This window comes from Anomaloglossus baeobatrachus, chromosome 5, assembly GCF_048569485.1.
Source record: "Anomaloglossus baeobatrachus isolate aAnoBae1 chromosome 5, aAnoBae1.hap1, whole genome shotgun sequence".
Classification (NCBI taxonomy): domain Eukaryota; kingdom Metazoa; phylum Chordata; class Amphibia; order Anura; family Aromobatidae; genus Anomaloglossus; species Anomaloglossus baeobatrachus.
This window is the reverse complement of record NC_134357.1, coordinates 187,874,508-187,899,326: the sequence shown is the minus strand read 5'-3', so window position 1 is coordinate 187,899,326 and position 24,819 is coordinate 187,874,508. Positions and strand designations below refer to the sequence as shown.

The 24,819-nt window shown below is 41.4% G+C and overlaps 1 protein-coding gene across 1 annotated transcript in view; it reads left to right on the top strand.

The window, feature by feature from the left end:
* The window catches only part of LOC142311037 (heparan-alpha-glucosaminide N-acetyltransferase-like), a 1,039,195-nt gene that overhangs the window by 573,530 nt on the left and 440,846 nt on the right, over positions 1 to 24,819 (top strand). Inside the window, exon 14 of the mRNA XM_075349039.1 lies at positions 3,997 to 4,083. Coding sequence (XP_075205154.1) covers positions 3,997 to 4,083 — 87 coding nt within the window. The remainder of the gene's footprint in view (positions 1 to 3,996; positions 4,084 to 24,819) is intronic.

The following is a 24,819-nucleotide window of genomic DNA, read 5'->3' as shown; positions in this document are numbered from 1 at the left end:
CAACTAGACTACTACAAGGGATGGAAGGCCTCCCATATTATGACAGATTGAAAAAGTTAGATATGTTTAGCTTAGAAAAAAGACGTCTCAGAGGAGATCTCATTTATATGTATAAATACATGTGTGGTCAATATAAAGGACTGGCACATGACTTATTTCTTCCAAAGACAATATTAAGGACCAGAGGGCACTCACTGCAAGTGGAAGAAAAGCGATTCCGACAGCTAAATAGGAAAGGGTTCTTTACAGTTAGAGCAGTCAGACTGTGGAATGCCCTACCACAAGAGGTAGTAATGGCAGACACTATAACAGCTTTTAACCCCTTCAGCCCCTGGGCACTTTCCGTTTTTGCGTTTTTGTTTTTTGCTCCCCTTCTTCCGAGAGGCGTAACTTTTTTATTTTTCCATCAATCTTGCCATATGAGGGCTTGTTTTTTGCGGGACGAGTTGTACTTTTAAATGAAACCATAAGTTTTACCATATAGTGTACTGGAAAACGGCAAAAAAATTCCAAGTGCGGAAAAATTGCAAAAAAAGTGGGACTGTACAATAGTTTTTGGGATATTTTATTCACCGTGTTCACTATATGGTAAAACTGATGTGTGGGTATGATGCCTCAGGTCGGTGCGAGTTTGTAGACACCAAACATGTATAGGTTTACTTGTATCTAAGGGGTTAAAAAAATTCACAAGCTTGTCCAAAAAACTAAGCGCACGTTTTGCGCCATTTTCCAAAACCCGTAGCGTTCTCATTTTTCAGGATCTGAGGCTCAGTGATGGCTTATTTTTTGCGTCTCGACCTGACGTTCTTAACGGTACTATTTTTGCGCAGATGCTACGTTTTGATCGCCTGTTATTGCATTTTGCGCAAAATTTGCGGCGACCAAAAAACGTAATTTTGGCGTTTGGAATTTTTTTGCCACTACGCCGTTTACTGATCAGATTCATTGATTTTATATTTTGATAGATCGGGCATTTCTGAACGTGGCGATACCAAATATGTGTGTATTTTTTATTTTTTTAACCCTTTAATTTTCAATGGGGTGAAAGGGGGGTGATTTGAACTTTTAGGTTTTTTTATTTTTTTTTAATTTTTTAAAACTTTTTTTTTACTTTTTTTTTTTATTTTACTAGTCCCCCTAGGGGGCTATTGCGATCAGCAATCCGATCGCTTTGCACTATCTGCAGATCTCAGCTACAGAGCTGAGAACTGCAGATTTGCTGCTTCACTTTCAATGCCGGCTGTATTCCGGCATTGAGAGGAAGTGACTCATGTTAGCTACAGGCGTCATCACATGACCCTGTGCTACCATGGCAACCGCCGAAAGTCACGTGATCATGTCACGTGACTTCCGGTGGGGGCGGGGTAAGTCACTGTCATGGCGGCGCCCATATACATATCGCTGCCAAGACTTTGGCAACGAAATGTAAGGGGTTAATGGCCGCGGGTGGAAGCGATTCCACCCGCGGCTAGCAGGCACACATATCAGCTGTTGATAACAGCTGATATGTGCGCCGATCGCCGCCGCCTGCCGGCGGCAGGGGGCGGGGCTTACCGGCACACGATCCATGACGTATCTAGTACGTCATGGGTCGTTAAGGGGTTAAAAAAGGGCTGGATCATTTCCTCAGTACACACAACATTGTTGGTTATAAATGACTTAGTGACCAAATGTAGAACTGGTGGAGGAAGGTTGAACTAGATGGATTTAGGTCTTTTTTTCAACCTAAGTAACTATGTAACTATGTAACTATAATAAACAGGAAAAGAGAGGAATAAATAGTGCAAATATTTTATTGTCAAAAAAGGGGAACAAAAGGGGTTCAAGTGGATATGCATAAAACGTTAAGTGATTAAAAACATACAAACATGGGAGCTGGGTGCAGGCACATGTAATGCATTAATCTGATGGAAAAGGATAGGTACATAAAGATGATAAATACCAGTGGGGTAAAAAATGTAAAGGCTACAGGCAAAAAATGCTATATTAAAGTGTCAGTGCATATATTTCCATAGCAGGGTGCCTGCATGCCAAATGTTCTTAAGGTGTCATATGCATAAATAGCCTAACTCACAGGGCATGATAGCCACCATTAGATATAAGTACCCACCAGTAAAGTGCAATTGTGCAGATGTTAGTAGCAGGAGCCCAGACAGCCAGATCCCAAGAAAAGGAGTTGCCCCTAACCCACAAAAACGTGTTTCGCTATTAGGGGGCCTGTGCTCCCCATTAGCTTCATCAGGGAGGGAGAAAGGACATAAGCGCTTTGCTGGAGATGCATGTTTTTTAAATCTGCCGCCCTATACACTTCCGCCCATGTCATCGTATTAATTGACGCATGCGCAGTTGTCTGCCGCGTCACCGTGGCGGCTCAATCTGTGTGTCACATACTGATTAGCGGTCACCCGTGAAGGAATCACCGGTGACCGCTAATCTCCAGAGTAACTGAAGTGAGCAGCGCGATTTTCACTGCTGTCACTCAGGTTACCCGCGGCCTGCTGGAGTCACCCACCCGAGACCACAACTCACCTGGGACTTCATCGCTGTCACCCGGGCGACTTGCTGTCACAGTTGGAGGATCCAGCGGTGGCCGCGAGTTACCTGAATGACGTCATCGCTGATCGCGATACTTACATCAGTTGCTGCATGGTGCTGCCAGGAGTGGCGGTGTTCTTCTGCAGCTACTGCCACCTTCATGTAGCAGAGCTGGAAGCGATGTGGGACCTCCGTGGATTACGTCGGACATGGATGTTTTTTTGGGGGTTAATAAACCTGAACAAGGGTATTTGTTAGTGTTTATTATTGCAAATAAAAGATTTTTCGTTGTGTGTGTTTATTAACTTTAAATTACAGGTTAATCATTGGAGGAGTCTCATAGACGCCTACAATGATTAATCTAGGACTTATTGGCAGCTATGGGCTGCTGTCATTAACTCCTTATTACCCCGATTGCCACCGCACCAGGGCAATTCGGGAAGAGCCGGGTAGAGTCCCAGAACTGTCGCATCTAATAAATGGGACATTTCTGGGCAGCTGCTAGCTGATATTGTTAGGTTGGGGGGCTCCCCATAACGTGGAGCTCCCCATCCTGAGAATACCAGCCTTCAGCCGTGTGACTATACCCTGGCTGGTATCAAAATGGGGGGGGCGGCACGTCGTTTTTTTTTAATTAATTATTTATTTTACTGCACATTATAGACCCGCCCACCAGCGGCTGTGATTGGTTGCAGTGAGACAGCTGTCACTCAGCGTGTGGGCGTGTCTAACTGCAACCAATCATAGGCGTCGGTAGGCATGGAAAGCAGGGAATACTAGATTGATTAATGAGCGGCCGGCTTTCTCAAAATAGTAAAAGCCGCCAGAGCAGTGTGAACGCCGTGCAGCACCGCGCCGGTGATCGGTAAGTATGAGAGAGGAGGTATACTGACCGACAGACAGAGAGAGGGACAGACAAGACAGAGAGAGACAGACAGACAGAGAGAGACCGATTGACGGACTGAGGGAGATTGACCAACATACACAGGAAAAGAAAGAATGACCGACATCGCTAGAAAAAAGCACAAAACGTACACGGAGCATATGGAGATGCATCCGTGTCACATACTTGTGGGCACCAAACCATTGACTTTCATGGTGTCCGTGTGTGCGTGTTCCGTGCAGGAAACAGACATGCTGCCATGAAAAATGGAAACACATATGGATCACAGACATGGACACACGGACATGATGAAAAACGCAAGTTTGACCACAAACATAGATTAACATTGGTGCACGTTTGTCAGTGTCTCCGGTACATACGGAAACGGACAAAACACGCACATTTTTAACGGATGTGTGTCGGAGGCCCCAATATGAGATTCTCTGGACAATTAATCTTATTTTCAGTTTTATCCATGACCCCATTTGTTCACACACGTCTTGTGTAAAATTACTTTTAATCTATGGGTAATATTTTTTAGCCATCTAAAATATAGTTTTGTGTTTTTGTTTTTCTAGGAGCTGTATAAAACCTCTCAACCATTTGATCCAGAAGGTGTACTTGGGACCATTAACTCTATAGTGATGGCATTTTTTGGACTGCAGGTAAAGATTTATGGTCATTCTTAGAGTAAATGTAAAGTTATAAACAGTAAAAGTTTTAAAGTGAATTCATCCTCATACAGTGCTGACTTCCATTAGGGCACCATGTTACAGGTTTACAGGATATTGACCACCCCCCTATTGCTCCAAACAGCTCACTACATTTGTTGTCTATTTGGAACATATAATTTAACAAAGAATTGATGAAAATTGTAGTTATTTCTGTTTATAAGGTGATTGATCAGCTTGGTATATACATACAGACACTGAGCAGCCGATCACACGTGTCTGAGTAGGGCAATGGCAACACGGAGCACAGTGGACTCCTCACTAGGAGTTTCCTTTATGCTTTATTATTTTTATTTTACATTTTTTTATATTTTTGCAATACTTTTGTGTTATTTTTGAAATGGTAGAGGGAACATGTCCCCATACTTTACTGCACTTACAGAGGGCAGGATTTCAATATTTTTATTATATATATTATAAGATTTTTATGCATATCATTAGTGTTTCGAATCAGCATTTAAATTATGATCAACAACAGGTTTAGAAATACATCAGACAATTTTTGGGAGGTAGGAAAGAAGGGAGGGAAAGAAGTTGAGAAGAACTTTATTGGGGAAACATGGGAAAATAGGAATAAATGGGGATAGGAAAGGGGGAGAACTAACATATAGAGAACTTATTTACAACTGAGTCTATATATCTCATTCAATTATTTTTCCTGATGAATTATATATGCGTTCAGAATGGAGATAGGGAAGAAGAAGAAGAAGAAGAAGATGAAAGAGATAAAAGAAGAGAAGAAAGAAGGGAGAGAAGGAGAAGTTGGGTCTGGCATAGGGCAGAATAGAATGACAGATCAAAATGATTATTTATATATATAATTCTTATACCAATAGTACTGAGTTAAGAAATTATCATATTGTGTATTTCTTTAACCCCTTAACACTATAAATGTGCGAATTTGTCAAAGTTTGATTCTATTCTGATTAGCCGACTTTCCCACAGCTCGACAATCAGTTCGATTAACATATCAGAACATCGTTGAATTCAATGGGAGGCAAAACTTATGTGTTAGTAAGGGCTAGTGGGGCTGTTGTTAGTAAGGGCTGGGAGGGCTTCAAAAGAAGGAAAATAAGGAATAAAGCAGGACAGTTATACTTACTGATTCTCCCTCATGGCTGTTACATTGCTTCCGGGTCCGCTCATTAACCCTCATACATATTCACTGCTTTCCCAGCCTATCGGCAGTCCTGGCATATGTGATTGGTTGCAGTCAGACCGTGCCCCCACCCTGTGTGACAGCGTCTTTGATTGCTTGGAATCACACATACTGTTTGGGTCCCCTAATGGGAGTGTAAACATAAATAAATTAAACAAAATATGTCATAGGGTCTAAAGTATATTGATACCAAGCGCAGATGAAGCAGACGGGTACAGACTGCAGACCCCAGCCGTGTACTTACCTTGGCTGTTTCTAAAAATATGAGGGACCCCATGTGGCGGCTTTAAAATTATTTAAATAATTTAAAAAACTGGTGTGCATTCCCCCCAATTTTGATACCTAGCCATGATAAAGCCGACAGCTGGGGGCTGGCATTCTCAGGCTGACGAGGCCAGACCATGATTATTGGGCCCCCCAACCTAAAAATAGCAATTCCTAGCCACCGAGAATTCTTGCATTCCTTAGATGCGACAATCCCGACACTTTATATGACTTATCCCGATTGCGCTGGTGTGGTGACAATCGGGGTAATATAAGGGATTTTATTACCCCGACTATATTACCCCAAGACTCATGCCAAAATTGCTCTCCTGAAATCTGCATGTAGTGGAGCTCCAGTTAATACTGGACAGCGTGGCATTCAGCAGGACAAGAGACAGAGAATTCAGCAAATACAGGTACAGTATTTGTAGCTCCATTGTGGTGGCCGAGATCAGGAGAGCAGCCCCACTCACCTCTGGTCTATCACTTCTGAATCTATAAAATCTATAAGATGTGTCTAACATACTTGCTGTTGGTTTCCACAAGGCAGGCATTTTGTCCATCACTGCTTGAGTAGAAACAATTAAAAGGATAATACAAATATATTGTAATGAAGTTAGTTTCAAAATCTGCTGAGTGTAAAAACAACATGAGTTACATTTTAATGGGTCTGTCTGTTACTTTTAACACACTTTGGGTCAACTGAATAACCTTTGTATCTACCGGATGAAGACGTTTTTCATGACATGTTCTGTTATTTCTTCCTCTACCTATATGATACTGTGCAAATGTTTGTGGAATGTGTGAAAAAATGGCACAAAATAAGAATACTTTCAAGAGCAGAAGTGTTAATAGTTTATTTTTCAGCAATTAAAAAAAATGCAAAGTGAATGAACAAAAGAGAAATCCAAATCAAATCCTCATTGGGTGTCACTGCTCTTTGCTTTCAAAATAGCATCAAAGCATCAATCATTCTTGATACACTAATCACTTGTGCAGTTTGTTCAGTTTTTAAAGGATATTGGCAGGTCTTTCTAAACTTCTTCGAGGGCTAACCACAGATTGTCTATGTAAATAGGCTTACCTAAATCTTCCTGTCTCTTTATTTAATCCTAAATGTTGATCATGTCCTCAGTGCTGAGAAATATAGGCAGATACTTATCCAAAATACACTACTATTGGGGAGGCGTCTGATTGGCTTCAGATTTATTCAGAGCAGGACAACAACTTCAAATATACAGCCCATGTCATTAAGTATTATTTTCAGCGATGATATGGCCTCACAGAGTCGTGATCTCAACATCATCCAGTCTGTCTGGGATTATATGAAGTGACAGAGGGATTTGAACAAGCCTAAACTCACAGAAGATTTGTGGTTTGTTCTCTATGATGTTTGAAACGACCTCTCTGACGAGTTTCTTATAAACTATGTACAAGTTCAAAGAGAAGAATTGATGCTGTTTTAAAGCAAAGGACTGGTCACACCAAATATTAATGTGATTTAGGTTTCTCTTTTGTTCATTCACTTTGCATTTTCAATTGATAAAAAATTAGCTATTGACAATTCAACTATTAAATTAACTGTTTTTGAAATCCTTCCTAATTTGAAAGCAATTTTTCCATCTTTGCCTAAAATTTTTGCAAAGTACTATACACTATAGTTTTTATAGGTGACATGATACTTTAAAAACTAAAAACAGATATAAAAATCTACTAAGCTTTTATTCTGACTTTTGTCACATGGAGTGTTTATGCAAAATACAAAAGATAAGAAGGCATTGGTGAGATCGTCCTTCAGCTAGTGGAGAAACCTGACACTCACTTTCCATGAGCTCTTTGTCTTTTTTGTGCAGGTGCAACTTATATTTTATTAGCCAGGATATAATATACTGTCTCCAGCAAATATTTGCCCCTAGGTAACCTGTGATAGCAGAGCCAATCAGCATGTCAACAAGTGAGATTAACTCCATTCGTACAGCAGTACCAGATGCAGAGAAGCATAACTTAGTCCAGCAATATTTAGTTTAGAAACTTGAATTTAACATTAATTTGGTTTTAAATAAAACTTTTGATAACTGTACCTAATATTAAAAATTACAAAGCTAGCTCGGCTATATGTAACATTAAAAGCTCTATGTACATTGATGAATTTAGCTCAATAAAGCTAAGTTTACAATGTGCATGTCACATTTAATTTTACATGTAGCTGAGCTGACTTTGTAATTTAAATCACCATGATGTGTACACTGTCAGTAGTGATAAGGCCCTGGGATTATAAGTAGTTGCAAATAAAACTTTAATAACTTATTGTGATATCACAATATGTTAGTATATGTAGTTTAGAGAGTTAAACCTCCCTATATTTTAGACAGATGTTGGCCGAACGATGATTTGGCCAATCATTTGTCCAACTCTACCATATAAAGAAGCGCTCACTCATCTCACTCTATGAGACAGCTCTGGCATTGTCTTATCTATTAGAAAACAAATGGATTAGCAGTCTGAAATCAGATCCTTATCTCCCCGACAATCATCTGTCAAGGGAAAATTGAAGACCATCATACATTAGACTGTTAGCTGAACCCATTGATATTGAATTATACCAATGCTAGTCTAATATTTACAGAAACTTTAACTATCGTGGTTGACAGTGATTAACAAAGATAATATTCGAACCAAAGCTGTATGAAGTGCATACATAGCAGTGCCAATTATGATATCCAACATAGGGCCAAGGAGCAATTAATGGGGCATTATCTAAAATAGTGCCATGATTGAATACATTTAATATTTTTAATAATTTCAATATTATATAAACAATTGCAGCCTGATTTAACTATAAACAAATGGCAATAACATGAACATCACCTACCACTATAGTCTATTTTTCAGCAGCTGACTTACAAAATAATCTATTCAGTAAATTAGAGCTGCACTGATTGAAATTTGAATTTAAATTTTTCTCCAAAATTTGATTTGCATTAAATATATTTGCCAAGTAATGCCTTAGTGGAAACGTTTCAATTGCTTGGAGGGAAAGATTTTGTTTTTGTATGATTTGTATAGCCCACATTCTCGGTGTAAGATGGCCGCCATATACATCACAGAGGGAAGATATGTATCACAGAGGTGGCTATCCTAATTTTCTAATAAACTATATAATCTTTAAACCACAGGAAAACCTGGAATGTCTTATAAGTCTTATAGTGCCTGAGGGCAGATATGGATGTGGTACTATTATTTTGGGTATCTTCATATAATCATGTCCATAACACTTTATGTCTCTTTTCCTTGACTGGTACCTGACAATGAGCTATCAATCAAACAAAAGAGTCTGGTGCTGGATGAGGAAAGAAGCTGTGGAGTCCGGGGTTCCTTAAGTGCTCTCTCACATACAGAGCACTTAAAAAAGAAATCCAATCTATATTTTTTTCAATACAAGTGTGTGAACGTGCATGTAATATAGTGTGAATGTATCATTATACTGGCAGTTGTTATTGATACTATGTAGATAGAAGAGGGAGGAGGGGTCAAGCTCTGCCTCTTCCTCCTCTCTTTTCCCTGGCATCATAGAATCTCTTTAGTAACAACTTCCACCTCCTATCTCAGCAATGGGAAAGTCTTAACTCTCTGAATTGAGATTTTTCATGACAACTGATAAATTCTGGTAAAGAAAGAAGCAAATTTGTCTTATAAAATACATTACAAAGTTGCTTATTTTCATGTTTACTATTGATTTATGAAAGAAAAATGATGGTTATGTGAAGTGTTATGTTAGCTTCTACTAAACTGTATCTGGCTTTTCCTGCTCCAGAACACATAGAATTAAATAATTGATAGGATATTAAAAGAAATCCCATATTGAGCCTTTTCCGCATCATGAGATTAGCATTTACCTTTCAGACGTTAGAGTAGATGTGTAAATCAGCACGTTTTCTTTTGTAAACCCCTGGCCAAATGTTATATTTGTGCATAGAGATGAAAATGTTGCCATCTATTTTTTGTTTTATTACTATATTACCTACTAAACCTAATAAAATTTCTCTACTTCCACAGCAGGTTAGCATTTTATTAGTCTATAAATTGTCAGATGTTATACCTTTTAATCCTGAAAGTATGTTTTAGAGGTTTTTTTAAGGAAGAAAATAATAAAACCTAAATATTACAGAAATCTATATTTATTCCCATAGGATATCTGTAGGCTTAATCTTTTAAACAGATGATTTCTGTCAGGAACGTTCTTATCAGAAACACAAGTAATTTGCTGGAGGGAAAATGTAAAAGAAGCCATTTCTGTGAAGCTGGGACTGTTTTCTGTCCTAGTTTATTAGTTTCTTTCTAAGCAAGTTGTGTACTGTTTTTTATGTTGTTATACATAGATAGCTTTCCTATATATAATATTGTAAAGTTTGATCATTGCAAAGTAAGGAATTGACTCTAATGGTCCAACATTGCAACCTCTGTGAGAAAAAAAAGCAAGCGGAGCCACTAAATTCTCGACATCTGTAGAGTTTCTAGCAGAGGGTTAAGAATAGCCAGGGCCCCAGTCAATTTAGAGGGTGTGCAAAGAAGAAGGTCTCATTCCCACTGCCCAACTATTCATTGTTCTTGTCTCAGCTCCTCCTCTCAGTGCAGGGAATAAAATAAGTCTCAGTGGAGTGAATAATCTAAATTCTCCTCTTGCTCCCCAGGACTAGAACTTGTGAACTATTTGTTCATAGGTAGCAGCACTACCATTGAGCTACTGCCTGTACTGAAAGGATTTGGTAATCTTGACTTGTATTGCAGGCAGGGACCCCAGAAGCAAATTATTCAGCTCTATAGCGATATACATATATCTCTATGTAGGTGATGAAAAAGTCAGATTTTTTTTGTTCCTATAAAAGTACTAAAAAGTAATGAGAAAAAATTACTAATACATTTTTATCCCTTACTGGAAATCACGCCAACAGGCCCCAAACATTTCAGCAGCAAGACAAGCTGTTGAGCCATAGGCTGTAACGCTGAGGCCATGTTCACACATTGGGTAAATGCTCCATTTTTTTTTCTCCAGAGCCATTTTTTTGTTCACACCACAGAACGCAATAAAATTTTTCTCTGATTATTGCTTGTTTTCTGCATTTTTTTTATTCGATATTTAATACAGATGTGAATCTGGGTTTTTAATGCTTTTTAATATTGCAGAAAAGCTTTGATTGTACGTTTAAAAATTCAACAGCATTTTTATAAGTTGCATTTTTATCAAGTTCAACAAAGAAGCCTACAGGGAAAAAAAATCACCTAAAGCACCCAGTTCAGCAGTGTCTTTAGGGTACGCTCACACAAGCGTATGACTCGCACGAGTGCAATGCGAGAAAATCTCACAGTGCACTCAGAACAATGTTAGTCAATGAGCTGGAGCAGATGGTTAGCTTTTTTCTCATCCAGATTCTGGATGAGAGAAAAGTTGCAACATGCTGCTGGTGGATGCCAAAATCGTGTGAGACTCACCAATATAAGTCAATGGTTGTGAGAAAAAAATGGACACCACACGGACCATCCTAGTGACGTCCGTTTTCATGTTTAGATTACTATCATGTAGCAAAGAACATTGTAAATGGTCATTTAAATGTTTGTAAATGAATAATGGTTGCTGAAAAAAACAGAATGCAAACTTACAGCACACTGACAGCACACAGATGACAAGTGAGAAAAAAAATCGTCCTACTCTCCTGGATGACCATGGGACTGTTTTTTCAAGAGCTCGTGTGACTCCAGCCTTAGGCCTCTTCTCCATTAGCGTTTTTGTCATGCATATGTCCTCGCCTTGAGAAACGGATTGCAATCTTGCAAATGGTTTCCTATGAGGCTGTCTCCATTTCCCCGTTTTTTAAGGACTCTACACAGGCTCTCCATGAAATCGCAGCATGCTGCGATTTGATGCGATTCTCAGCCCTCTCACCCCCATGCAAGTCAGAATCCGGGTGGCATGCGCATGTCACACGGATCCTGACACTTGCATACCGGGTCAGACTGGCTACCAGAGGAAACTCCTGTAAAACCAGGCCTGACCGCTGTTACCTGCACTGAACCCCGAGCTGTCCCCTGAGCTCCAGACTGCAGCCTGAACAGCGAGCGCCGAGTGATTGATTCCCCGGCGACTGCTGGTCAGGTCTGCACAGCTGCAAACAGATCAGGCAGACGCTGGAGCTCAGGTTACAGCTCTGGAGCTCAGTGCAGGTAACCGCGGCCAGGACTGGTTTTACAGATTTCTCCTGTAGCCAGTCTGACGCTGCTTACCTAAAAACTCACATAGCACCCGCATGACGCTCACATGTCATACGGATGCTATGTGAGGAAAAAAACACACACCGTACGCAGATCACACGCAGGATACTCGACTCACATTTTGAGCCGAGTATCGCTGCGATTTTTTACACGCCAGTGGAGAAGAGGCCTTAGATACACAATGGGGGGAGATTTTATGAAATCACATCAACTTTGCTTGGACATTTAGTCTGTGTTCACCTGTAGCGTAAATGTTGCATTTTTTCTGCTGGTTTTTTTTGCACAGAAATTCTGATGTATTTAAATGTCCAAGCAAAGTGGATGTGATTTTAAAAATACTTCACTCACTGAGTCTAAAGACACTACTGAACTCTGCGGTATTGGTGCTTTAATTTTCTTTAGTGTTTCTATGTGGAGCTTAATAAAACGCATGTAAAAATAATTGCAGTTACATTTTTAAGTGCAAAATCAAAGCTTTTCTGTACTATAAAAACACTTAAAATCGTGGCTTTATATCTGCTCCAAAAAGCATGAAATAATGGGGAAAAAGCATAAAAAATGCAAGAAGAGCTGAATAATTAGAGAAGATTATTATTGTGTAGGTTGGTACGGATTCTGCAGCAACAAAAAACACAGGATTTATGCAACGTGTGAACACTGCCTAAGGCTATGTGCGCACGTTGCGTCGGTGTACCTGCAGTTTATTCTGCACGTTTTCCTTCCCTTGGTTTTTGACCAAATGGCTTCTGACCATTTTTTAGCGCTAAAAACGCATGCGTTTTTGTAGCGTTTTTATTGCGTTTTTAGCGCTTTTTACATGCGTTTTTCTTCTTAAAAACGCATATGCGTTTGTCATGTCATTGAACTCAAAAATAAAGTTAAATGATTCAAATACAAAAATGTCTGCCTTTCCGGTCTTGCTTATGTTAATTTGTAATGATGTCACTTCCTGACGCAATGATAACTCTAAAATCATCAAGATTGAACATGAAAACACTTCATATGTTGCAAATTTAAATTATACAAACACAGATTTTGATGTCACAAATAAAATAATTTATTTTCAAAGCTTTATTTACGTCATAAAGCCATTTTTATGCACATTTAAACATATGTGCAACATATAATTGATATTTATGAAAAATACATAATTTTTTATAAACATAAACATAACATTATATCATTATGACATTATGGTTCTGAAAATAATTGCCTGCTGAAATATCCTTGTGGTGGTTGTTGGGAATGCAAATTAACATTTAATGGGGGTTGGATATTCATTTGACTAGATTGTGGTTTTTGAGTTTGAATGCCTGGATGCAAATATTGTTGGGGCACATTTTGATTATATGTATTTGTATTTAGAGAATAAGGTTTTTGTATGTAGATTGGGTTATGGGCAATAGTAGCTGTATTCTTTTGGGCTGGTGGGTTTTTGACGTCATCAAAAAATTGTTCAATTTTAGAAATAATTGCGCCAGAGGAAGGGAAACTACCCTCTTCCTCATAGCAAGTCAGCATCCCACATATGGCTGTCATGCATGTATTTCTTCTCTTCTCATCTTTAATTTTACGGATTCTACCTGCAATACTAATGCCAAAATGATCAATGTCATCTTCTTTGGCACTAGTATTCAATAATTTTAAGGTTTCGTTACAAATAACGTCCTCCTCTAATTGGATATTTTTGGTGTTTTTTTTTTGTTTTTTGGCTTAATATATTTTGTGGGACCTGAGGTAATTATTGTAGGTATAGGTGGTGATTTATCTTGAACAGTACCACTTTCTATATCCCCTTCATGTTCAGATGAAAATTGATCTATATTGGCTGATGGCCCTTCCTGGTGTGGTTGAAGAAGGCTCTCTTGCCCCTCTTCATCATCAACAGGTGTTTGTACTGCTACATTTCCTGAAGTTCTGTTGAGGTGAAAGAAAAAATAAAAAACAAATAAATACAATGTAATTTATTGTGATGATAACATTATTGTCATAAAACAATTTTAACATACTGTTACATGAATACTTACTCTCTAGTTTTCCGACTTGTGCAGAGGAATGACAGCTCATCATAATAGATGAAATTTGTTTTTTTAGGGGAACTGCCACTTTTCATGCCCTCATTCCTTATCTTGTGAAATCTGTCCTTAACTGAACGCCACCTTTTCCGCACATCAAGCTCTATTTTAATTGTGCAATGAAATAAAAAAACACAAAACTTATATTAATTTTAATAAGTATAGTAACAGTATAAAAACAACTAATTTAAACAAGAAATATACCAATTTTATGTTGTAAGGCTGCATCAGCCTCATGCCATTGTGGGAACAGTTCAGCACAGATTGTTCCCCAACAGTCCATCCTCTTGTTTTTTTGCATATAGTCAGGGCATGTGGGATCCCAAAGGCATGGCATGGATTCAACCTGTAACATAATTTTACAAATTAGTAAAGAAGTGATTCCTAAATTTCTAAGATTATAAAGCCATTATCATTATAACATTTTTTAAGCAAAATATTGAAAAAAAAATCAGGTACTTACCATAGCAATTAATTTTGCAACATCGATCTTCATTCGCTGGAACCAAGCCATTATAAATTTCAGTAGATCAAAGTTTATCTATTATGAGAAATCACAATAGTAGCAGGCACTGAAACATACTCAGCTCTGTATTTATAGTACAAAGGAAGTGATGTAGGTAATGACGTTTGTTCCTGGTTTCTTTGCCTACTGCACCTGCGTTTTTGGTTTGTAAAACGCTGGTAAAAAGCATGTAAAACGCACATTAAACGCAAATTATTCACTTCAACATGCGTTTTGCCATTTCTCATTGACTCCAATGTTAAGGAAACGCTGCAGAAATGGCAAAAACAACTGACATGCTGCTTCTTTTTCAGCATGGTTTTTGACCACAAATATGCAAATTAAACGCTGCTGAAAAAAAAGCAAAGTGCAGACAGGATTTCTGCTTTTACCATAGACTTTGCTGGAAAACAAAAACGCATGCCTTTTTGCCCAAAAACGCTGCTGCCAAAAACGCTGCAGAAACGCGGTAAAAAACGCAACGTGCGAACATAGCCTAACAGACACAAAAAAGCAACATGTCATATATTGAAGCTACATAAAGTTGAGAAAGTTCTGACTGCTCTGACTATGAGGGACCAGTCCAGGGCATCTGCTGAATGTCCCTCTCTGCCAAATGGGTGTGGCTTGGGGTGTGACTAGCTTCATGGTCAAAATTTGTGGTGGTGCACTGGGCATACCGCATACTTGCTGCCTCTTTCTGTTCAGCAAACGTTTGGAAATATGGGTGTAGGCCCCCTAGCTCTCGATGTTTCATGCAAAATTTCACATGATTTCCTTGAAAGATCATATGATAGGTCACGTGTTTAACAGCCAGGCGTTCTGGCACACATCAGCGAATGCAAAAAGACAGAGAGATCAGTGAGCAATTTTTTCCCCTTATGTACAGCGCTAAACATAATATAGTGCTATACCTACAGAAAGGCCTCGCTCACACGAGCGTATTAATCGAATGAGTGCAGTGCGAGAAAATCTCGCATTGCACTCTGACCAATGTTAGTCAATGAGTTAGAGCAGATAGTCAGTTTTTTTCTCATCCAGATTCTGGACGAGAAACATGTTGCAGCATGCTGAGAGAAAATACCAAAAGTGTGTGAGACTCGCCATTACAAGTCAAAGGGTGTGAATAAAAAACGGACGCCACACGGACAACACATGGACCATCCTAGCAACATCCGTTTTTATGGATACATTACTATTCTTAGCATAGAACATCCTATAAACAACTATAAATGACTAATAGCTGCTGAGAAAAAAATGGATTGCACACTGACAGCACACTGACAGCACACTGACAGCACACTGACAGCACGGATGACAAGTGAGAAAAAAATTGCCCTACTCCCCTGGATGACAATGGGACCGTTATTTCATACGCTCGTGTGACCCAGCCTAATAGATACTATGTAATAAGAAACTGTGCTATACTATAAAAAAATAAGAGGATGCTCTATAATATGAGACGGTGCTATAAATAACAAAAAGGAATGCTATGTAGTAAGAGACAGTGCTATACATAACTATAGGAGACGCTATGTAATATTGGACAGATCTCTCAGTGGGCATCGTTTAATAGCATGGTTAAACAGACAGACCACAATAAACAATGGTTGATTGTTTACCGACTGGTGATTGTTTAGTGCTTCAGATTGGCCCGTGTAAACATACTTCTATACAGTACCCCTATATAGCATAAATATTTACATCCAGAAACTTACCGCTGATGTCTACTGTGACTACAACCTTTTTCATCTTGTCAAACCTTCATATTGATGTCCTAATTAGAGATGAACGAACCCAAGGTACGGTGTTTGTTTATTGTTTTGTTTTTTTAAGTTCAGGTTCGGAGTTTGGACGCTTTATCTATGAACTTCACTCGCACAAGCATCGCTATTCTCAGGCACGTTTGGTGCTCTGCCCAGTGTGAGACGCGTGCAGTGTTTGAACGGCTCACACTGTGGAAAAGAACAGCATTATCAGATGTAGTGTGGAACCCCCCGCCAAAAAAATCAGTGACTTCCATTGTGGTTCGAGTCAGGTCCAAACCCATGGAGGTACGTTAAGCTGCAAGCGTCGAACCAAACTTCCACGGGTTCACTAATCTTTAGTCCTAATGCCGGGACTCAGTTACTGCAAACTTTGCTAAGCTGATCACTGCACCGCTGAAAATAAAATAAATAAATCTTTATTTTTATATAGCGCTAACATATTCCGCAGCGCTTTACATAGATCAGGAACACTGTCCCCATTGGGGCTCACAATCTAAATTCCCTATCTGTATATCTTTTGGAGTGTGGGAGGAAACCGGAGTACCCAGCGGAAACCCACGCAAACACTGGAAGAACATACAAACTCCTTGTAGATGGTGTCCTTGGTGGGATTGAACCCAGGACCCCAGTGCTGTAAGTATGCAGTGCTAACTACTGAGCCACATATGTTTTCTGAATAAAAAATCCCCCCACTACTGAATACACCTATTATTTATATATAGTTAGCTATTATGCAAATCACTATTTCAAATAGAAATTGATAATCCACCACTTTTCCCCCATTAACTATAATTGGTTACTTTACCCTGCCAAATAAATATTAAATTAATCAGCTACTGTACTTTTTTCCTGAAATAATTACCAGTCACGCTCCTTGATCCTCAACCCCCACCACTGTGCACCTTCCACTCCCCCAATTCATTATAGTTACATGCCCCTCTCCCTCCAATTAATTGTGTCATGTCCTCCCTTCCAGAAAAATTAATACTTACCTGTCCATACGAATACCTGCGGCTCCACTTCATTTTGTCCCCCTCATCCCCTCATCCCCTCATCCCCTCATCCCCTCATCCCCTCATCCCCTCATCCCCTCATCCCCTCATCCCCTCATCCCCTCACCGGACAGTGTGGTTCAATGACATCATTGCGCCTGCACTGACTGAGTCACAGAGAAGGTGATGGGAGCTCCCCTGTAGCTGCAAAGGCACTGCCATTCTCTATTCCCGGCAGGGAACCTTCAGGAAGGCTCCCTGCCAAGAGACAAGCGGTGCCAATGGTGGCACACAAAATATGATATTGAAAACAATCTGATCATGGGCTCTCCCAGAGTGCCCCAGGTGAAATTGCTCTCATTCTGATACAGCTATGGTTGCAAAACCTGAATATTGATGGGATACCATAGTAATACAGTTAGGTCCAGAAATATTTGGACAGTGACACAATTTTCGCGAGTTGGGCTCTGCATGCCACCACATTGGATTTGAAATGAAATCTCTACAACAGAATTCAAGTGCAGATTGTAACGTTTAATTTGAAGGTTTGAAAAAAAATATCTGATAGAAATTGTAGGAATTGTAAACATTTCTTTACAAACACTCCACATTTTAGGAGGTCAAAAGTAATTGGACAAATAAACCAAACCCAAACAAAATATTTTTATTTTCAATATTTTGTTGTGAATCCTTTGGAGGCAATCACTGCCTTAAGTCTGGAACCCATGGACATCACCATACGCTGGGTTTCCTCCTTCTTAATGCTTTGCCAGGCCTTTACAGTCGCAGCCTTCAGGTCTTGCTTGTTTGGGGTCTTTCCGTCTTAAGTCTGGATTTGAGCAAGTGAAATGCATGCTCAATTGGGTTAAGATCTGGTGATTGACTTGGCCATTGCAGAATGTTCCACTTTTTTGCACTCATGAACTCCTAGGTAGCTTTGGCTGTATGCTTGGGGTCATTGTCCATCTGTACTATGAAGCGCCGTCCGATCAACTTTGCGGCATTTGGCTGAATCTGGGCTGAAAGTATATCCCGGTACACTTCAGAATTCATCCGGCTACTCTTGTCTGCTGTTATGTCATCAATAAACACAAGTGACCCAGTGCCATTGAAAGCCATGCATGCCCATGCCATCACGTTGCCTCCACCATGTTTTACAAAGGATGTGGTGTGCCTTGGATCATGTGCCGTTCCCTTTCTTCTCCAAACTTTCTTCTTCCCATCATTCTGGTACAGGTTGATCTTTGTCTCATCTGTCCATAGAATACTTTTCCAGAACTGAGCTGGCTTCATGAGGTGTTTTTCAGCAAATTTAACTCTGGCCTGTCTATTTTTGGAATTGATGAATGGTTTGCATCTAGATGTGAACCCTTTGTATTTACTTTCATGGAGTCTTCTCTTTACTGTTGACTTAGAGACAGATATACCTACTTCACTGAGAGTGTTCTGGACTTCAGTTGATGTTGTGAACGGGTTCTTCTTCACCAAAGAAAGTATGCGGCGATCATCCACCACTGTTGTCATCCGTGGACGCCCAGGCCTTTTTGAGTTCCCAAGCTCACCAGTCAATTCCTTTTTTCTCAGAATGTACCCGACTGTTGATTTTGCTACTCCAAGCATGTCTGCTATCTCTCTGATGGATTTTTTCTTTTTTTTCAGCCTCAGGATGTTCTGCGTCACCTCAATTGAGAGTTCCTTAGACCGCATGTTGTCTGGTCACAGCAACAGCTTCCAAATGCAAAACCACACACCTGTAATCAACCCCAGACCTTTTAACTACTTCATTGATTACAGGTTAACGAGGGAGACGCCTTCAGAGTTAATTGCAGCCCTTAGAGTCCCTTGTCCAATTACTTTTGGTCCCTTGAAAAAGAGGAGGCTATGCATTACAGAGCTATGATTCCTAAACCCTTTCTCCGATTTGGATGTGAAAACTCTCATATTGCAGCTGGGAGTGTGCACTTTCAGCCCATATTATATATATAATTGTATTTCTGAACATGTTTTTGTAAACAGCTAAAATAACAAAACTTGTGTCACTGTCCAAATATTTCTGGACCTAACTGTATGTCATCAATATCTGTAATTAGAAAACTCCTTCAATCTTACAGACAAAAAAATATAAAACATATTGGTTGCAAATTTACTATTTTCTTCAGATGTTTACACCAGGTGTATCTGTATCAGCCAACAAATATAGGACAGTTTTAGTATAAATGGCTTATTTTTTTGCTTCATTCATAGGTGCAAATAATGAAACATAACCTTTCACATAAAGGATGTGTACCACCCCAGCAGCGGTCGAACCACTCGGATCCGGGTGTTGCTACTCGTGGCTCGAGGGTCTCCGGACTCGGGGGCTCAGGGTCACTCTAAAATGTGATGGGAGATTATTTACAGGGGATTAGATAGTTTGTGATGCCACCCGTGGTGTGCGGTAATGGGGAGTACTGCCGCTGCCAGTGGGAGTACCCGAGGTGATGGAACAGGGGCAGCCAGATGATGTTACTCTCCATGGGTAGGGAAGGCCCCGGGACTCTGGATGATGAGGGATATTGCAGGGGAGCGCAGGCTCGCTGGGAGCAGGGGGGTGATCAGGTACTCACTCAGAAAGAAAGCATATGCTGATAATGTAGTAAACCAAGTCTCTGGGTGCCGCTGCCCTCTTGGGGGAGCCCGTCCAGGTCCCTGTCCCCTGCAGTACTGCCTGATGGTCCGGAGCCTGCCTCCATGCACAAATTTTAGTAGTGTCCAAGTGGCCTGTAAGCTTGAAGCTGTCCGGGCCTCGCTCCCCACTTTTTGGTATGAAGGAGCTGTGCTTTCAGGAGCTCACGCTTGGGATTTCAGTGGGCTGCTTAGGTTGGAAAGCCCTATCCCCCTCATTGCGCTAGTGCACCCGATCTCTGAGCTCAATGAAGACAGTCCATAAAGGCCCTGTCCTTCGCAGGTTAGTTGCCCAGTTGCTTGAAGCCTCTCCCCGACCTAGGGTCTAGTACCCCGACGTGCTTTCGGACCCAGACCAGCTATTGTACTTGAGCGACCGACTGTCCTCCAAGACTAAGTCCAGGTACCCAGTCCCAATATCCCACAACCGGGTCTCCGACTCCTCTGGGACCAGACCACTATCTGTAACCCAATCTTCTCCTCCCCGGGAGCCACACGATCCCTCCTAGCTCCTCACTGCTCGAGGGCTACCACTCAATTCTCTCTTTGCTCTCCTGGAGCCAACTGACTTGTCACCTCCCCCCTCCCTGCCTGACCCCTAGGTGGGCGACCCTATTTCAGTTTAGAAGCCCACTGGTGTGCCTGACAGGGTGTGGTGCGAGGTGTGATTGGGATTTTTGGATGCTGATGGAGGCAGTGCTGCAGGTTGGGACCCAAAACCAAGAGGGATTGAGTCCTGCAATAATAATAAAGAGCGTGCAGTCCCCTGTGATGACATGACTAGTCCAGGGATGTCACATTCCCCCTTGGTTAAACGTAGCTCGTCCCCGAGCTACAGGACAACCAGAAGTTTATTTTGTTAACTGGAAAAGAGAAAAATAAGAAGTTTAATTGACAATTTCACTTCCCTCACAGGAGAGGCACATTACTTAAACTTTACATTGTAAAAACTCGTAGAGTTCATTTTTATTAAGAGAACCTTGGGAACGCTACCAGTTGTGGCAGTAGCCGGTGGTTCAGCCTACTCCACTGCAGCCCCTTCCTGCAACAGTCCATTGCCATTGTCCCTCTCCCTTCAACCTGCCACCCAAACAACCTGAAGCTCGCCGCTTCCTACTTGGTTCCGTGACAGGGTTGAAGTCCTGGAGGCTCAAAAGACGACTCTGGTAGGCGCACTGTGCGCAACTATATACAAAAGCACAAGTTTATGCTGGCTGCTGCCAGTCCCGCAGCCATGGTCCATGTTTAACTTTTAAATTATTGGCAGAAAATCAGGTGACCTTTCAACTCTTCAATTCAATGAGACTTGCATCTCCTGGCAGAAAACTGCGTTTTTAAGGGGAAGAGATGCTGATATGGTGCTAAAATTTATACATCAAATTCCTGCACTAATATTCAATCTCCTGATAAAAAAAATTCCTGCAGCAAATCTGCATCTTGAGGTGATATTGATGGGGTTTTTTGGCAGAAGATGCAGATTTGGTGCAGGAATTTGGTGTATAAATTTCAGTACCAAATCTGCATCTCCTAGCAATCAAATCACATCAGAACTGCATCGTGTTTTGATGAGTTTTTTTCCAGGAGATGTGGATTTGGTGCAGGAATTTGGTATATAAATTTCAGCACCAATTCTACATCTCTTGGCAAAAAAAATGGACAAAGTATGTAAATATGTATGAGGGTTAATGAGCGGACTAAGAAGTAGTGTTACAGCCGTGCGGGACACTTGGTAAATAAAATGCTCCTGCTTTATTCCTTAATTTAATTTTCCTTTTTTTTAATTATCTGGGTGGCCGAAACCGTACATTTACACGGAGTTCCCTGAGAACTCCATGTTGGGGGTCTGTACATGGGACTAGGTATCTGGTACGGACCCCAAACTTTACAGTTCAAGTTTACCCATCATTAGTTGCAATGTCAGGTTAGCACCTACAAGTTTCAGGATATCCATAACAATGTTAAGGAGATCATGGATTTTGTTGTTAAGAGCAAACTTGATGTTTGGTGACCGGTGTGTGGTACAAACGCAGATTTTTCCTAGAAATCAGAGTTCAGGTTCCAAGTTCAGATGATTTACATGTGCATATGTAGCGCCCCATAGGGCAGGCAGGTAACCTACTCGTCGCCGGGCCATTTCGGGTCGAGTCAGGCGTTGTCATGGGGTGGCCTTGCCGGTTCCGTTGCCCTGAGGCATACAGTGGTGGGGGAAGCGGGGTATTGGGGAGAGTTTGTCGTGACACCACCTGTGGTATGCAGCCAGTAGTAGCCACCGCTGCAGAAATCCTCTCCAGGGGAGGTGTTAAAGCAGCCGGGATGGTATCGCTTCCCACAGGCGGAACGAGCCCCAGGTGGATGAAGAGGGAAGGTAATGGCCGTTGGCGCCTAAGCGCTGGGCGGCGGCGCCGGTAAGGACGAGCCAACACAGTCTCTGCGGGTTCAGGGTGTAGTTTACTCACAACTTCAGCTGCCAGCTCGGTCACACTGGTCATTGCCATGATGGGCTCAGGTCGATCCCGAATCTGTGGAAGGTCGTAATCGGTCCGGTAGTCTGTGGGCCCTTCCTCGCTGCGCTTTTTAGTGACAACAAAACTGCACCAAAAAAACACAACAAAAATGCTAAAAAAACCACAGCCTGCGCATGTAGCCTTAATGTTAGGTCCCTAACAAACTAATGACTCTCCTTGGGTTCAAAAAACCCTACAATTTATGGGGGGATAGGAACCTGCTGATGAACAATTAAAATCACCTTGCATTGCACTCTGACCAATGTTAGTCAATGAGGGAGAGCAGTTGGTCAGCTTTTCTCGCATCCAGATTCTGGATGTGAGAAAAGTCGCAACATGCTGGATTTTCTGCGAGAGCCGTATCACTCGCACCCATTCAAGTGAATGGGTGCGAGAGAAACATCGGACTGCACTCGGATGTTATCAGTGCAGTGCGATATACACACAGGCTCACAATGGAGGAGATGGGGGGGATTAACCCCTCCCTCTCCTCCGCAACGCCCGCCCTCAGCTTCAAAGTCGCATGACACTCGGCTCTAGCTCGCAGCAGAACCGAGCCGAGGGTCATTAGCATATCGCATCCATTGCTATCACATCAGATTCCATACACTAATGTGTCTGCAGCCTAAGGCCTAAGACACACGGCAAAAAAATCGGACCAAGTGGAGTGCAATAAAACATTGCATTCCACTCGGACCAATATTAACCTTTGTGTCAGCACCTATGAGTGATTATTTTCTCGGCCCCAATCGGACCAAGAAAACAATCATAGCATGCTGCGATTGTAATGCGAGACTCTTTCTCTCTCACCCATTCAAGTCTATGGGGCAAGAGAAAGACCTCACTGAATTCGCGGTACACCGGTGTACCACAAGTGCCGTGCGAGAATGGCAATAGCTGGCTACAGAGGAGAGAGGGAGATAAATCCCTCCTTCTCCTCCTCCGTGCTGGCCCGCCCCTTCTCAACACTGGCCCGTTCCTCCTCAGTGGCGGCTCGCCCCCCGCAATTGAGGTCCGATCGCATGATCTCCATGCAGCTTTAACGTTACTTCTGGGGCTGCTCATTATCCTTCATACATATTCACTGCTTCCCCCACCCACAGGCAGTCCCTGCATCTCTGATTGATTTCAGTCAGACGTGCCCCCACCCTGTGTGACTGTAACCAATCAGAAGCACTGTGTGTGTCCCTATTGCTGTAAAAATAAATAAATTAAACAATTGGTGTAAGGTCCCCCCATATTATGATACCAAGTCATGATAAAGCATATGGCATATGTGCTTATCTTGGCTGTGTATCAAAATAATAGAAAGCGCATGTGGCTTTTTTTCAACTATTTAAATAAATAATTTAAAAAATGGCATGTAGTCCTCCCAAATTTCGATACCCAGCCATGATAAAGCCGACAGCTGGGAGCCGGTATTCTCAAGGTTGGGGAGGTCCACGCTTATTGGCCCTCTCAGCCTAAAAATAGCAGCCTGCAGCCACCCAGGACTGTCGCATCCATTAGATGCGACAATCTTGGAACTTTACGCAACTGTAATAACAGCTCACAGCTGTGACTAAGCTCTAGATTAGTAATTAGCATCTATGAGACCCCCCCACATTACTAACCTGTAGGTGAAAAGAAATAAACACAAACACCGAAAAAAACAACAAACTTTATTTGAAATAAAACAAACAAAAACCCTCTTTCACCCCTTTATTATTCCCCAAAACACCCAGGTCCGATTTAATCCACACAAAGTCCCACAACGTTTCCAGCTCTGCTACATCTGAAGTGACAATGCGCAGGCTTAGAACATGACCGCCCGCTTTGAGCTACAGGCAGACAATGAGCTGTACCATGAGCTGCGACATCACTCAGGTTAATTGTGGGCACAGCCACAATGGTCCTCCCCCTGTGAAAGCAGGTAACCTCACCTGAGGTCACTCAGTTCAATGAGGTCACCTGAGGTCAGGTTACCTGTGATCACAGGTAGAAAACTGTCGGAACCTTCAGCTGTGACCACAAACAACCTGAGTGATGTAATCACTCATTGCAAGGCTCAATCTCTGCCTGAAGGTCACAGGGGGCAGTCACTTCAGATGTAGCAGAGCTGCAATCATCATAGGACCTCATGTGGATTATGTCACACCTAGGTGTTTTAAAGATTAATAAAGTGGTGAAAGATGGTGTTTTTTATGTCAAATAAAGGATTTTTTGGTGTTTGTGTTTATTTCTTTTCACTTACACATTAGTAATGGGGGGTCTCATAGATGATTCCCATTACTAATCTAGGATTTAGTGGCAGCTGTGAGATGTTATTAACGTCTTATTACCTCGATTGCCACCGCATCAGGGCAATCGGGATGAGCTGAGTAAAGTTCTGGGATTGTCACAACTAATGGATGCTACAATCCTGGGTGGCTGCAGGCTGCTATTTTTATGCTAGTGGGCCCAATAAGCATGGGCCTCCCCAGCTTGAGAAT